The sequence below is a fragment of the Branchiostoma floridae genome, chromosome 3 (genome assembly GCF_000003815.2).
Source record: "Branchiostoma floridae strain S238N-H82 chromosome 3, Bfl_VNyyK, whole genome shotgun sequence".
Classification (NCBI taxonomy): Eukaryota; Metazoa; Chordata; class Leptocardii; order Amphioxiformes; family Branchiostomatidae; genus Branchiostoma; species Branchiostoma floridae.
This window is the reverse complement of record NC_049981.1, coordinates 18730714-18744526: the sequence shown is the minus strand read 5'-3', so window position 1 is coordinate 18744526 and position 13813 is coordinate 18730714. Positions and strand designations below refer to the sequence as shown.

The window sequence follows — 13813 nt, the reverse complement described above, 5'->3', positions numbered from 1 at the left end:
GTTCCACCACAAGTGTAGCAATGACAGACACAGCACCTCACGTCCCCACCGGCCACTATCCAGTTGCTGTTCCAGGTGAGTACATGTCGTAAGGACCAGGTAACTCGCACATGTGCACTCGACCAATAGGAATAAAACACGTATAATCCCTAGTCGAAAATGTATTCTTCTGTGGAAACTAACGTAGAATCATCCATAGGATATGTGTTCAACAATACCATGTTAAAGAGGAATTGTCTCGTCTCAAAAATAAATTCAAGCAAAACGTTTACTACAAAAATTTCCTCCAGCAAAAAACAGTGATGACTTAGTAGAATAATCCAAAGACATCTGTTTTTAGTAGAAAAAAATTTCAATATGAAGAATTCTCTTATTTTGTAAATAGATTAAAGCAAAACCTTTGTTGAAGTTCCTGCCACATAAAAAAAATGTGTCACCGCAAATCCCATTGACTGGGCTGAACAAACTCTCGACACTGTAATTTAAATTTAACTCTGGATCCCTGAATGGTCGGCAAACTTTTATTGGGTACATCTCTGTCATCAGGTCTACTTTACAATTGTCACTCCTGCAATAATCTCTGCCATCGGGGAGAGATTGCCCAGACTGTAATTCCCCCGCTCCCACATTTGTGGAGCAGAAACCAATTTGCCTGGGCATATTACATTTTGTCCGAGTCATTTTTCTTGCATGTCGCGTGTGTCATCCTCAGATAGCGCAGTCAGGATGCTGCATTTGTCATCGCGAGGTGTCACTCATGCGTCACCACAAGATGGGGTCATTGTGCATTTGTCATTTGTATCACTTTGGGAAACTTTCATAATCTGTCCTCATCGATCATATAGACCGCAACTTTTGCAGCCCAATGTCGCCAGATTCTCAGCCTCATCGTTCACCAAATTCCCTCGGTGACAGAAGAGTCCCTATCCCAGCCCACTCGGAGACGAAGCAAGCAGAAATTCTGATACACTACAATCAATCATGGTCGTCTGAACGCAGAAATTGTTGACTCATCAGCCTTCCCTGTGTCATCAAAAAATTAATCGGCTACATTTTGTCATTTCGCAAGTTCCATCGCACATTGCGAATTTATGACCAGTTGTCTTAATGCTGTGTGGTTTTTGCAGTTGCGCCCAAATTGTGGAGCCATAAATGCAGAGATGCATCGGTGGATTGCAAAAAGACATTTTGTCATAGTTTTTTGCTAGATACATCATTGTCGTGTTGCAATATCTTGCTCGTAAAATAAACTGATTCATATCCCTACGTTCTGCAAATTTTGGAGATTTCCTTATTACTTGTCCAGGTAACCATGCGACATTATGACACACTGATATCAGAGCTTATTGAATAAGGGCCACAAAAACAAACTGCCTACTTGATTATTTGTTTGATTTTTTTTTTGCTTGGTCAATCAAAAGTTTGGTTTAGATATTGTCCCACAAATTTGCAGACTTATAACGTCTTGTTCTCATGTATTATTTTCCTTGATTTAGTGGCTCTTAGTTGTATTGACTGAATCCAGTTACATATATTCACATTAGAAACAGTGATCTTTAGATTCTTTCTGGAATACCTTTTCTCACCTTGTAAAGTGATGCACTAAGAACTTGGAATCTGTCTCACTACATACCAGTTCACACTGGTGAATATGTCTAACTTGTAGTGTTTGCATGACTATGTTTTGTTACAATAAAAACAGGGCTTTCCTTACTAAATGGAAAATAGGCATTTTCACCGCACAGATGATGATATTGGATCATGTGTGGTTCTTATAATTGTCTCTATATGATATTGGATCATGTGATTGAAGCAATTTCAAAACAAGCATTCGGCAATTTCCCAACACTATTACCTCATTGCGGAGCTCACTTGATCCATTATTGTGCAGGGTATGGGGTAGCATGTTGATTCAGCTGGCATTTACAGTCAGAAGGTTACCTGGCAGGGGCACCTGGGCAGCTGTAGTGACACCAAAACAAGGTGTTTTTTATGCGCAATTTCTTTCAACTGATGATGTGGAGTAACATCCTCTTTGGACCTGCAACCAAAGATTTGACAGGATGTTAAATGAATTTCATAGATAATTTTAAAAAACATCATACTTTCTTTGTGTATCATATTCCAATTATGAAGTTAAATTTTGGTTGCTGTGCAGTCGTTAAGTGTTTGCCATGTAATGGAAATGGAAAGTCCTTGAGAAGACGTTGAGTGTGATTTTTTTAATGTCTATGCCAAATGTCATTTCATTGTCATGTGTATCTTATTAGTTTGTCTTCATCCATCATGTCATGTTGATGTTGTCTCCATCCCACAGCCACCACCCCACCCTCAGCCTCAGCTCCATCCAACAGTGCCTCCCCCCCTGGGAGCGCCAAGTCCTCCGAACCCCCTCCCTCCCCCACCGCCACTACCACCACCACCACCACTGCTGCAACCTCAAACACCGGATCGCTCACTGTACTGCAGCCAGTGGGGTCGGCATCCTTAGGGGGGTACCCCCTCTCGACCCACGCTGGGTCAGGTACCCCCTCGTTTGGACAGTACACCAGCCAGGGGGTTCTGGCAGGTAATTGTGTGTGGTCTGTGGTTGTGACAATGGTGGAGGTTAAAATGGTGGATAAATTGAAATCTTCTGAAATATGTGCTTGGGACACTCTTTGCACTCTGCTCACGTGTTAAAGATTTTTTTGTTGCTTTGATTTTGAAAAAAAACAACAACTTTAATTTGCAATTGCATGGCACAAGTTGAGGCAAGAAACATTGAATATTTGATTTTAAGCTTTAAATGCTTCACCATTCTTTCTGAAAACGCAAGTTTCTTTATTGCATTAATTTGTTGTGATCTATTGCAATGGACAGATTGCATGGCTGCTTGGTTGGATCCGCGGTTTGTTTCAGAACTCCTTGACTGGTGGTGGTGCTAGTGGAACTGCTCTCTCTCTCTCTCTCTCTCTCCTCTCATGCCATTCCTTCATCTTCTCATCCTTTGGTGTTGGAAATGTTGATTTTATTTCCAATGCTTTTTAAACATATTCTTATGGTAGGATTTGTTTTATGCTACCAGTATTAAATCACAAAAACTACAATTGAACAGTTAACGTTATAAATGCAGATGGATAGACAAGCCTTAGAAAAGTTTGTGGCTCTAATTACACAAACATATTAAATGTTTCACTAGGTATGCTGAATCTGCACTGTACAAGTCAAAGCCAGTAAAGTAATTGTGTTATATGTTCCTGCCAATTGCACTACTTAAGCCATACATATAGCTTATCCCTATCTGCAGTACTTCACTCCCTGCCTAAGTACCTTTAATTGTTATAATAACTATAATCTAGATTCGAAACATGTCATTTTTCATGTGGCAGAAATCTGCTGATGCCTAAAGTAGTGTGCGTGATGACATAGATAACACTTAATGTGATGTTGAGCTGATGGTTTGTTGAAGATGACTGCGGAAAGGGATAGCAGTTTTATTATGGCATTTGATGAATTGCACTGATGAAAAGGGAAAACAGAAGTGACAGTGGGTAGATTGATTGGAGCAAAGTCTATAGTTTGGGCAAATATTCAGCAATTATGGAGCAAATCAGCTTCATGTTTTTGTGATGTAAACCGAATGAGCACGCAAATTTCAAGTGACAGGAATTATGAGACACAAAGTTGACTTCATATTAGCTCATTTTTCTGCCGGCATCCCTCATGTAGTCATGAATGTTTTACAGTCTACACGTAATGTATTACTAGTACTCTTCAAGCAGAGGTTCAGAGGTTTTTAATGATCTTTTAGGCATTTTTATCCGGCTCCCTATTTTGTCCCCTTTTCTTTATGTCAGCTGGCCAAACCTCTGCTTTAATATGTGTAAAATGATTAGGTTTATAAGGCATTAAAGTTTGCATCTGCCAGCCGAGCTTTGGCAAAAAAATCTCTTAATGCTAAAATACCTAAAAACAGCCGGAGCGAAAGCTCTGCTACAGAGTAGTTCTGTATAGGGCATTTGAATTGGAAGAGAAACTACATCTGAAATAACAGAAAAATCCTCAATATATTTTTGTTCTTTTTCAAAGTCTCCTATAGTGCAAACAATTCTAAAATAAAAAAAAAGAGAAATCGAATTTTGATAATTGTTGTCAAACCTTAAAAATTACAGATGTTAGATTTAATAAACAGGAGTATTCTATGAGATATATGACATGTAACGAAATAACATAAAAGGTTTTTTGATGATGAAGCACAACATAATAGCTTAATGGGCCCTGCTAAATACTCATGAATTTACAAAACAGCAGCTGAATGATTAGGCTAATACAATATTGATTAAACCTGCCACGCTATACCATGAATATTGTAATTAACAAAGTCGCCATATTTACGGCAGATATCAGGGGAAGCGGATTGAGGGCTGTAACCAATCTGAGGAAGTAAAGACGCTGATCACATCAGTTCAACATGCTTAAAGGGATTGTTTTAACATCAATGAGTTAGAACTGAATAATGCAATAATTTTTTTTTGCATGATGTGTAAATCAGGATGTAGGATTTTGTGCACTATTGTGGCTAGTTTTATAAGCTTGTCAAGAATAAAGAACAGAGATTCTGAAGAAAATTTTGATATGATACAAATTGATTACAAATAAAATTTGTAAATCCTTGAAAGAAAACAATTTTGAAGTTAACATCCATAAACAGTCAACAAAAACAAGTTTTTAACAATAACAGACTTTTGATTGGTTTGGTTTGATTCTGTCTGTATCATGCAGAAAATTTACGTATGGTTTTCTGCAATCAAGGCTGTGATCCCAATGTCATTATTTTGGTGTAGAAAAAAAAGAAAACATGGTCGACAGATTTGGAAATTCCAAAGTAAAGTAGCTCAGATCCACAGTTCCTAACAGAAAAATCCTGTCCTTTCCTTAGGTCTTCCACAGTCGGCAGTGACGCCAGGCCGTGACATGCGAGACATGAACTCTACCCTTCCTGGTTACCCACCGCATGCCCCACCTAGCAACCTATCAGGACAGACGGGCTATCCCTCCAACACGATGGCTACCGGACTGGTCCCGCCCATTGTTCTCCCCTCCGCATCAAACTCCTATAGCAGTGCCAGCACTATGTCAGGTGAGACCGTGTCCTACGTCCACGCCCCCCATCCCACAGACTGCTTAATTCTCTGTGGCCTAACTGGTCAACAGTCTGTAGATTTAAAGGCTGACCACAAAGTGTTCACAAAGATTTGTTGTAAAAAAGAATGTGGAAATCAATTTTTGTCATTCTTGTGAGAAAATTGGAATTGATGATATTTGTGCACCAGGGGAGAAGAATTTTGAGCTATTTTACAACTCTTTTGGTTGAAATCAAATTCTTTTTTTATACAAGCTTCTGTAGTTAAAAATGACTGGATTCTACAAGTATACAAAATGGGAACTTCCTTTTTTTTGCCATATATTGTACTTCCTCTGAGTCCACATGGGTCAGTCAATGCAACATCTTTTTTTAGGTCAGAAAAGGAAGGAAGTGGGAAACAAATGCATTTGGATGGGGGCCATTTGTCACCCTGACCTGGTTCGGATGTTCCGACCAGCCAGGAAATATTGGGCACTCACCGCCCAATTGCCCGTACAGAATTTACCCAAACTCCATTGTAAGCAAGCGTCTCGGCCATGGCTGGTTAGGAGGGCCACTTCCAATAAATCCAATGTTCAACCAAGTAAAAATATCCAAATCTCCCGTGCTACTGGCCACTTCAGGGAGGATATAGCCACAAATATAACTAAAATGTCCATTCAGCGGGATATATTACTGGCATGCATGGCTGATGGGGGCCTCTTCAATAACACTGATGCTCATCAAAATGAAAATAGCCATTTTTCGCAGACTCTCAAAAAATGATGTTTCGAGCACCAATTGGCCGTATAGGGCTTTACTGGAGGACGTCGATCAGGATACGGACTTGGCTTGGCTGAGTGGGAAAGCGGTTTGGTGAAAAATATTACGGTCAACCTGTTCACAGGTACCCTCTCCTGAAGTGTTCTTAACCAAGAGCATTTTCAAGATCTTTCAAAGTGTTTTTAAGAGCACAGATACAGATAAGCACACTAATGTGAAAAAGAAAGGCCAGAATTCAACATGACAAATTCTTCTGTGTCTTTTGATAACATTCAAAAGACTTATTGATGTCAATGAAAGAAAAACGAAAAATCCCTCCACTCGAGTTTGGGATGAATTTGAAAAGCCTGGACGATTGGCAAGCAGTCAAGAGCTTGAAGCACTCTCCTCAAAATTGGCTTTTTTTAGGAGGTGCTTATGTGACACACTAGAGTTGAATCACCTCTCAGTGACAGATGACGATACAGTTTTATGATGAGTCATGCCACGGCTGATGGTGATTGAGCAACTCTCCCCCATCATAATCACCTTGTTAATTTTCAGCCCAAATTAATGGGAAAAGGAGGTAATTTCATCACTTAATCATCATTTTGAGGAGACGAAATATATTTTAAAGCATTATCATTATAACAGTTCCATTTAAGGCAAGGTAAAATATTAGTCCTGTTTGCACAACAGTGGGATTGTGATATGCAATTAACTTAAGATTGAAGCTTTTTTGGCTAAGAATGTTTTAGACATTCTACTAAAATTGTTTGGGATTCTGCTAACGCCTAAACTGTGATCTAGGTTGGTGCAAGCAGTCAAGAGGCAAGATGGGAAAATTATGACTTGTCTTTTTTAGATTCGACTACAAGATTTTAATCTTAGAATTCAAGACCCTCTTTAGGTATCGTATCATTAAAAATTTGACCACGTAACGTTGGTACAACAGCGAAACAGAAATTGTGATATACGGCAGGACCTTGAGACCTTTTTTGGTAGAGTGAAAAATGTTTTGGAAGCAAACCTGATATCGTGGTATTTGGATGAGAATCGCTCGCAGAAAACTGAAGTAGCAACCTAATCCACACCCGCTGAGATGTTTGTCCAATTCTTTTTGTCTGCTCACTTTGGCGATGGGGATGTTATGAATACAGCCTGCACTCAGCATAGACCCCAACCACTCGGCTATTTTCTTGTGATGACTTTGTTAATGGTAACTGGCAAGTCGATGGCAAAAGCACTGAGTAATGCTGTGGCAATCGAGCACGGTATAACCGCGCGTACAATAGTGGACCCCACTCGTGATGGATACCGCAAGCCTGTGCCATTGTTCTGTGTAGCAATTACAAGAAGACAAATGGTGTGCTCTACATTGGGTTCAACTGGATGTATAGTCCAGCCAAAAAAGGGTCTTAACAGTTTTCTGACTCAATTCAAGTGGAGAATCTATTATCTTTTAGTGGGGGAGGGAATGGAGCTGTTTTGTGGGTTGTCAGGAATTGATGACATGTTGGATAGAATGGAAAGATGGCCATTCTAACCACTCTTTTTCTCTCTCCCTGTTTTGTCATGTGTTCGTTTTACCTGGCCAATCCAAAAACCTTCCTCGCTTCCGTTTCTCTATAATGCATCCTATTTCGCCGGCTTGTCGACTGCCTCGTACACACATGCACCTAAATTGGCTGCACTGCCATTACCTTACCTTTTATTGTACTCAATACTTTTTCTCATTAACTCCTGTGTCTGTTTTCCTGATACCTGCAATTTTGGTACTTCCTCCACTATGCATTTGGTCATGAACTTGCTCCATTATTGACTATCTGCACTTTTACTTCAATGCATGTCTGTTGCAATCTTGTATGCAATCTTTGGTTGTGGAAACTATATATTTTGATATAACTATTTCTGCATGTTGCTGTTATGTGGGTATTATATATTTATGTCATCCCCTTGCAATGCCCTGCATATTTACCCTTGTATTTCCCCTCTCCCTCTCTGCATTATGTTTTTGGCTCGATCGTTGCGGTTCGACGCAGGCAGTGATTACTCATCCCAGTTCTCTGGCGTCCCGTACACTCACGCACAATATTCCAGCCACTACAACGATGCTTGGAACCAGATGCGTTACCCCACCCCAGGGATATTGAGTGAGTACCCTCCCCTGTATGTAGGGTGTGCTGTAGTAGGATGTGCCAGTACTGTATAGTAATAGATATGATGATAGTAATAGTACATCTTAACGATTGATGGGCGGTGGTCAGGATTTTTTTTCTCAAAACAAATGGGAAGTTGTAAGAAGGATAGATGTTCAGACGTTTTGTAAATGTTATGGCCCTCACTGTGTGATAACCCTGATGGGCTAAAAATGGGCAATACTACAATAGGCAATACTAAACTTTGAGACTTCTTTTAACGTTATTGTAGGTGAGTTTTGTTGCCTCCCATATGAAACATGCATTCAAGCAGGTTAGGTAAGCTGTTATGGTTCTCCGTTGCAAAATATACCAGTATTTTTTCATCAGAAATATAATAAACTTCAAGCTCACCTAGAGTTGATAAACACTTGATTATAGTCAGGTCACATGTGACAATTTTCCCAAGTGCCACTTAATAAGCACATCCACAGCACATGACTACATATTTGTTCAATGTGTACCGTGTAGATTTTATATATTGTATGTGGTTGGATACAAACAAGAACTTTCTGTCACAAGTTTAACATTTGGGCTTGACCTTTCCATAACCCTACCAGCAGTTGCAATAACTCTGTCACTGGTGTAAAGACTTTTGTGTAGATTTTAAACACCTTCTGTGCAATTTCATGGATCCTCCAATTTCAACAAAGAGGAGAATACTCATATTTACAGCCAGTCATGAGACAAAGGTGTCATATGAATTCATAAGCCACAGCCAGCTGGTGCTGCTAATTTGCATAATTAACAATTAGTTACACCTTGTCTGTAATGAGGTATCAGGTTTTTGTGTGACAATTAATTTCCCATAGGCAGCACTTTGGTAGGACATGCTTGCTCAATTTTGTAATCATAGATCTGTTCACCCTCACAAATGTGGCGGAATAAGCTGTGAGATAAAAATGATGTTCTGCCCCTTGTCTGACAGAGATTTAGTCAATCATAACATAGTTCAGTGGAGCATACTTTTACCTGATACCACGGGACATGCCTGCTGAGTTTCTGAAATGGCAGACTTCTCCCACGTTTGACAGATTCAGCAAAATACCCAGAAAGAAGGGGTGTAGTTTCACTTCTTCCCTGACAAAAGTTGAGCCGGTATAAGCTACGTTCAAGTACAGTGAGCAAGGGTACTCCCAACTGAAATATTATTACGTGTGGTAATGCACATGTATCATCTTTCACTACCATATGGAGGATTTTAGATTCTAATGGTAAATATTGGTGACACCAATTTTTCAGCAAATTTAGACTAATAGTCGTTTCATATTTAAACTTCAAGATAAAAGTAATAGGAGAGTGTGCTGCAGTCTATTTTAAGTTGAAGGAGCTTAATAAATTTTCTTAATCATACCTATCTCTAAAGAGGAATACAGCCCAAAGCATGCTTAAGCTTAACACAATTTACTTGCCATCTAATGCTTACTTAGCAAAAGCAAACTTTAACTTATCGGTATTAACAATAAAACTGTATCACCATTTCTATCATCTGACAGGTCAACGCTGCAAGAAGCTGCAAAATAGATCTCGCACAACTGCATTACTTACAATGAACATGAAAAATTAAAACTAAAACCAACATGAAAATAATTCCCTGACCATTTTCTTGGCAGTTGCTGGTCCTTCTCAGGCAGGCCTGCCCTCATCATCATCATACTCTTCCGACTCCAGAGGGCTGGTTTTTCTAAGGTCAGATTATCGTAAGTCAATCAGTCGCCCCAAGTGATGTGTTCAGAACTCACAATTTTGATAATGTGTGTAGTTCCTGACCCCAAGGACACAAACCCACATACTTTTCTGTTCCGTGTTTCAACGTTAATTAAATTCTAACATGTGAAGACCTCAAGAGCATTTGACAATGTTTTTTTGTCCAAGGAATCTGTTGATGTTGAACTAAGCTGGCAGGACAAGCGTTGGTCTGCCCCTGTAAATTGTGGGCTGTTTGTAGCCTGTGACCTCCAGGTATTGTGGCCAGGGCAGGGGGGCCACTACCAATCAAACACGCCTTCTGTTGACTTGGGCATGGATAGGAAGTGACAAGCAATACCAGGGTAACCTAGGTGACACAGAGAAACAATTGGAACACCCATAGAAATTCTTTGCCTTTGGAGACTGCCTACTCCATGGCTCATATTTCATACCATATTAAAGTATAGGCAAAATGTCAACTGACATCTAGGTTCCCTTTTAATGTGCATCTTCCACAAGTAGATGAGTTTTAAAATCCAGGAAAGGCAATAATGAAGTCTCATAAAGGAGAGAAAGCCCTGGGATATGAAATCCAATTTGGAACATCTAAAGGATAATTTAGAGACGGGATTTGATAACAGAACCAAGGCAAGGAAACCTTTATTATCAACGTTACTAGTACAAATAAAAAAAACTTGCACATGCTGGTTAGAAACACTGTTTATCTTGTCTTAAATTAACCACACTCACTGCGTAGGACAACCAAAACTGTGTCCAGGATCTGACCCTCTGTCCCATGTGTCCTGGATGGAAATTTACTTAAGGGACAGCTAGTCAGTCATCTGAAATCTGAAATTCATAGCATGGGATTGATAAAATTGTATTTTGGTATAAAGCTTAAAATGACAGATTTAACAATGGAAATCAATAACATGGGCTCCCAAACAATGAGTGGGATGGTAAAAAAATCAAGCTGGATAGAGCCCTGCTGTGTAGAACAATCACCAGTTTCACGTATTAGTTTCAATGCTACAAACTCATCCTGGCAGGTGACACTGATAATGTTCTCTCAGCATATGGAATAACATGTACCTGCCATCTGAACTGCAACCCTGTTACACATCCCCCTCCCTGGGTATTAGGTATTGGGCAGGGGGCAAACCCAGCAATAACATTGGACTTGTGCTGCCACCCCGGGGGATCCAAACTACAAATGGGAAGTGACAGTGACATAGATCATGATGACAGCGGACCCACAGTGACATAACAAACAGTGTGGGTTGTCTCCTTGTGGTATTGGCCAGTGATGTAGAAAACTACATATAGGGATGTCTCCAGATTTAAATTCTTTTTCTGCCGATAGTTTGGGAACCTATGTTGTTATTTTATGTTGTCAAATCTAGTCATTTTCTTCAATTTTTGATGTAACGAAATTGAATTTTCTTTGACGGAAGGGTGAACATTTTTGCTCTTAAACAAGAAAATTTCCTTGCGAAGGATCCTGGACGTGTCTTCTTGAAGTATTGGTCATTGATGTAGGCAGCTGGGATACATGGGGAAAAAAGAATGTGGGAAACACTTTTTTGTTACTAGGGAAACAAGATGGCTTTCAAAAAATATGGCACCATGTCAAGGTGGAAATAGCAGGGGTTCAGCAGTGGAAATGCTGTAGGCAGCAGAAGCTGAGAGAATTTGCATTGGCTGAAGTACCAGGGGAGAACCATGCAAATGAAATGTGACAAGGGACAGGGATAATGTTTCATGGACAGGGGACAGGGACACAGGGGAGTCATCAGCAGCCAATGATACTGGAATAGGAGAACACAATAGGGGAATATGGGATACAAGAGGCATCTATACAGAGATGGTCAAGAATAAGTTACATTTTTTTGGTGTTCTTGTTGTGTATAGAACTGTAACAACGGATTCAATTAAGATAATTTTCATTTAATCTTTTGAACAGTTTCTCAGAGAACTTTGTACAGTATTTGTTTTTGCAGTATTGTCCTAGTCTACAAATATATTTAATGAATGATTAGAAATAAATGTGCAAACTTCATATTTAGTGGGAAAAAGGATCTCCCCCCTGCACAAGCGTTGAGTCAGCTAACTGGCTAAATGATGGGAAAACACAGCCAATAAGGTCTGAATGGGCTACCAGGGGATGTGGTCACAAATCAAAGATGACACAAGGACAAAGAATATCTGTACAGGACATGTACAATGTTACAACAGGTCAGCCCTTAGTGGCTCTGTGGGGAAATGTCTTACAGCTTTGGCCTTCCCCACAATCTATCCGGGGACTTGGTCACAAATGGAAAGTGACAGCGACCATAGATTATAGGGACAACAGGGACACCATGTGACATGAGAATAGTAATGGATGGAGGAAACGTGGCTATTTGGTACCCAGGAGGTGGGGTCAGCAATATGGGATGACCAGTGGTACTGACCTGGGCACAAATGTGCTGGGGTAGTACAGATAAATATTACATCTTTGACATGTGAGGTTAGATTCAGTCAACAGGGGACAGATCATGGCCAAAGCCAATGTTAGCCAATTTCCTCTGTACTTACTTCAGCAGTAGTAAATATCATTATCATTCCTTTATTGCAGATTCATGCCCAATGGCATATTGCAGACAAAGCAAAATACATGTAATGGTATCTAAGAGGAATGAAAAACATAGACCAAGCAAAAACATAGTAAAAACATTAAGAATGAAAAAATAGGGCATGACAAATATTTAGTAATATAAATTTTAATTATTTTTAAATTTTGAATGTTCTTGAGTGAAAAAGAAGTGTAAGTGACAGAAAAGAAACCATGATACAGTATACTGTGCCAAATATGGTGCTTGGAACTGCATGTACAGTCAAACCTGTATTAGGGGCCACCTCTACAGAGGGGCCACCTGTCCATAGTGGCCACTTTTTGTCGGTCTCTTCGGGTATTTTATCTACAAGTTGCCACCTCTATACAGAGGCCACTTGTCTATAGTGGCCACATTTGTCCGGTCCCTTGAGTGGCCGCTATAGACAGGTTTGACTGTATATGAAAAAGCATGGCTATTCAAGTATTGATAAAGTGAATGTTGAAAAGTACATCAATTCAGAGAAGCAAAACATTATTTGAATGAATCTTTCCAAGCAAGGCTTTCTTCTAATTTGGTCCTCTCCAACGTGGAACACATTGTACCACCTGTACATGTATATTTGCATGTTACAGTATGTTCCTTCACTGCTGAAGTATTGTCAATCAAAAGGACAAAGACACAGTGAACATTTGTAAAGCAAATGTTAAAACAACATTCCTGCAGAATCTGGGATCAGACTGGCAAGTGTGCCTCCTGCGGCAAAGATTTGTGAGCTCTTAGCACTTTCTAAAGAATGTCATTTCCTGCAGGGTCCAGTGAATGATGGAAGAAATACTTCCAACTTTAAAGGATATCAATGCCTGCCTTAACTGTTTAATTAATTCTATCCATTCCTGAAGCACTTAGGCTATCCATCTTCTAAAGTGGGCATTATAGGAAAATGGAAATCATTGTTAGGGGGACATATTGACAAGCAAGTTGATGATGTAGGAAGAGAATGGGGTTAGATTCAACATAACTACTGAGTGTGTATAATAGATTTCAATGCAAATGACACATGCTGGCAATGCCCTGGACATAAGCTATTTCTTATCCAGTAAATTAGCAAAACTAAGAGACTACATACAAATTGTAAGAAATCAGGGATTGAAAGGTACAAAATCTGATGTGACAAGGGTTTTTCAGGCCAGTTCCTGAAAAGTTAGAGCTTTGAGTCAGCTTCAAATGTAGAGTTTTGTCTCTGTTGCTTTTTCATATATGAACTAAGAAGCAAAAAACATTTAGATATTCTGAAAAACCAGCTCCACTTGTTGGAGTATCGTAAGGTGTCATTCATACCACCTCATAACTCCAAATAACAACAAAGTGTAAGGTTTGGACAAAGATTTAGATACTTTTCCCTGGACAAGCTTCTTGGTGATGTGAAGCAGTCTGCAATTGTTAAGCACCTAATGTATGTT

General features: G+C 39.6%; 1 protein-coding gene across 1 annotated transcript in view; it reads left to right on the top strand.

Annotated features, from left to right (window-relative positions):
• LOC118410848 (paired box protein Pax-2a-like) overlaps positions 1–13813 on the top strand; it is a gene marked incomplete in the record, with an annotated part of 75315 nt that overhangs the window by 54940 nt on the left and 6562 nt on the right. Inside the window, 5 exon segments of the mRNA XM_035812698.1 lie at positions 1–75; positions 2318–2569; positions 4922–5122; positions 7912–8022; positions 9681–9767. Coding sequence (XP_035668591.1) covers positions 1–75; positions 2318–2569; positions 4922–5122; positions 7912–8022; positions 9681–9767 — 726 coding nt within the window.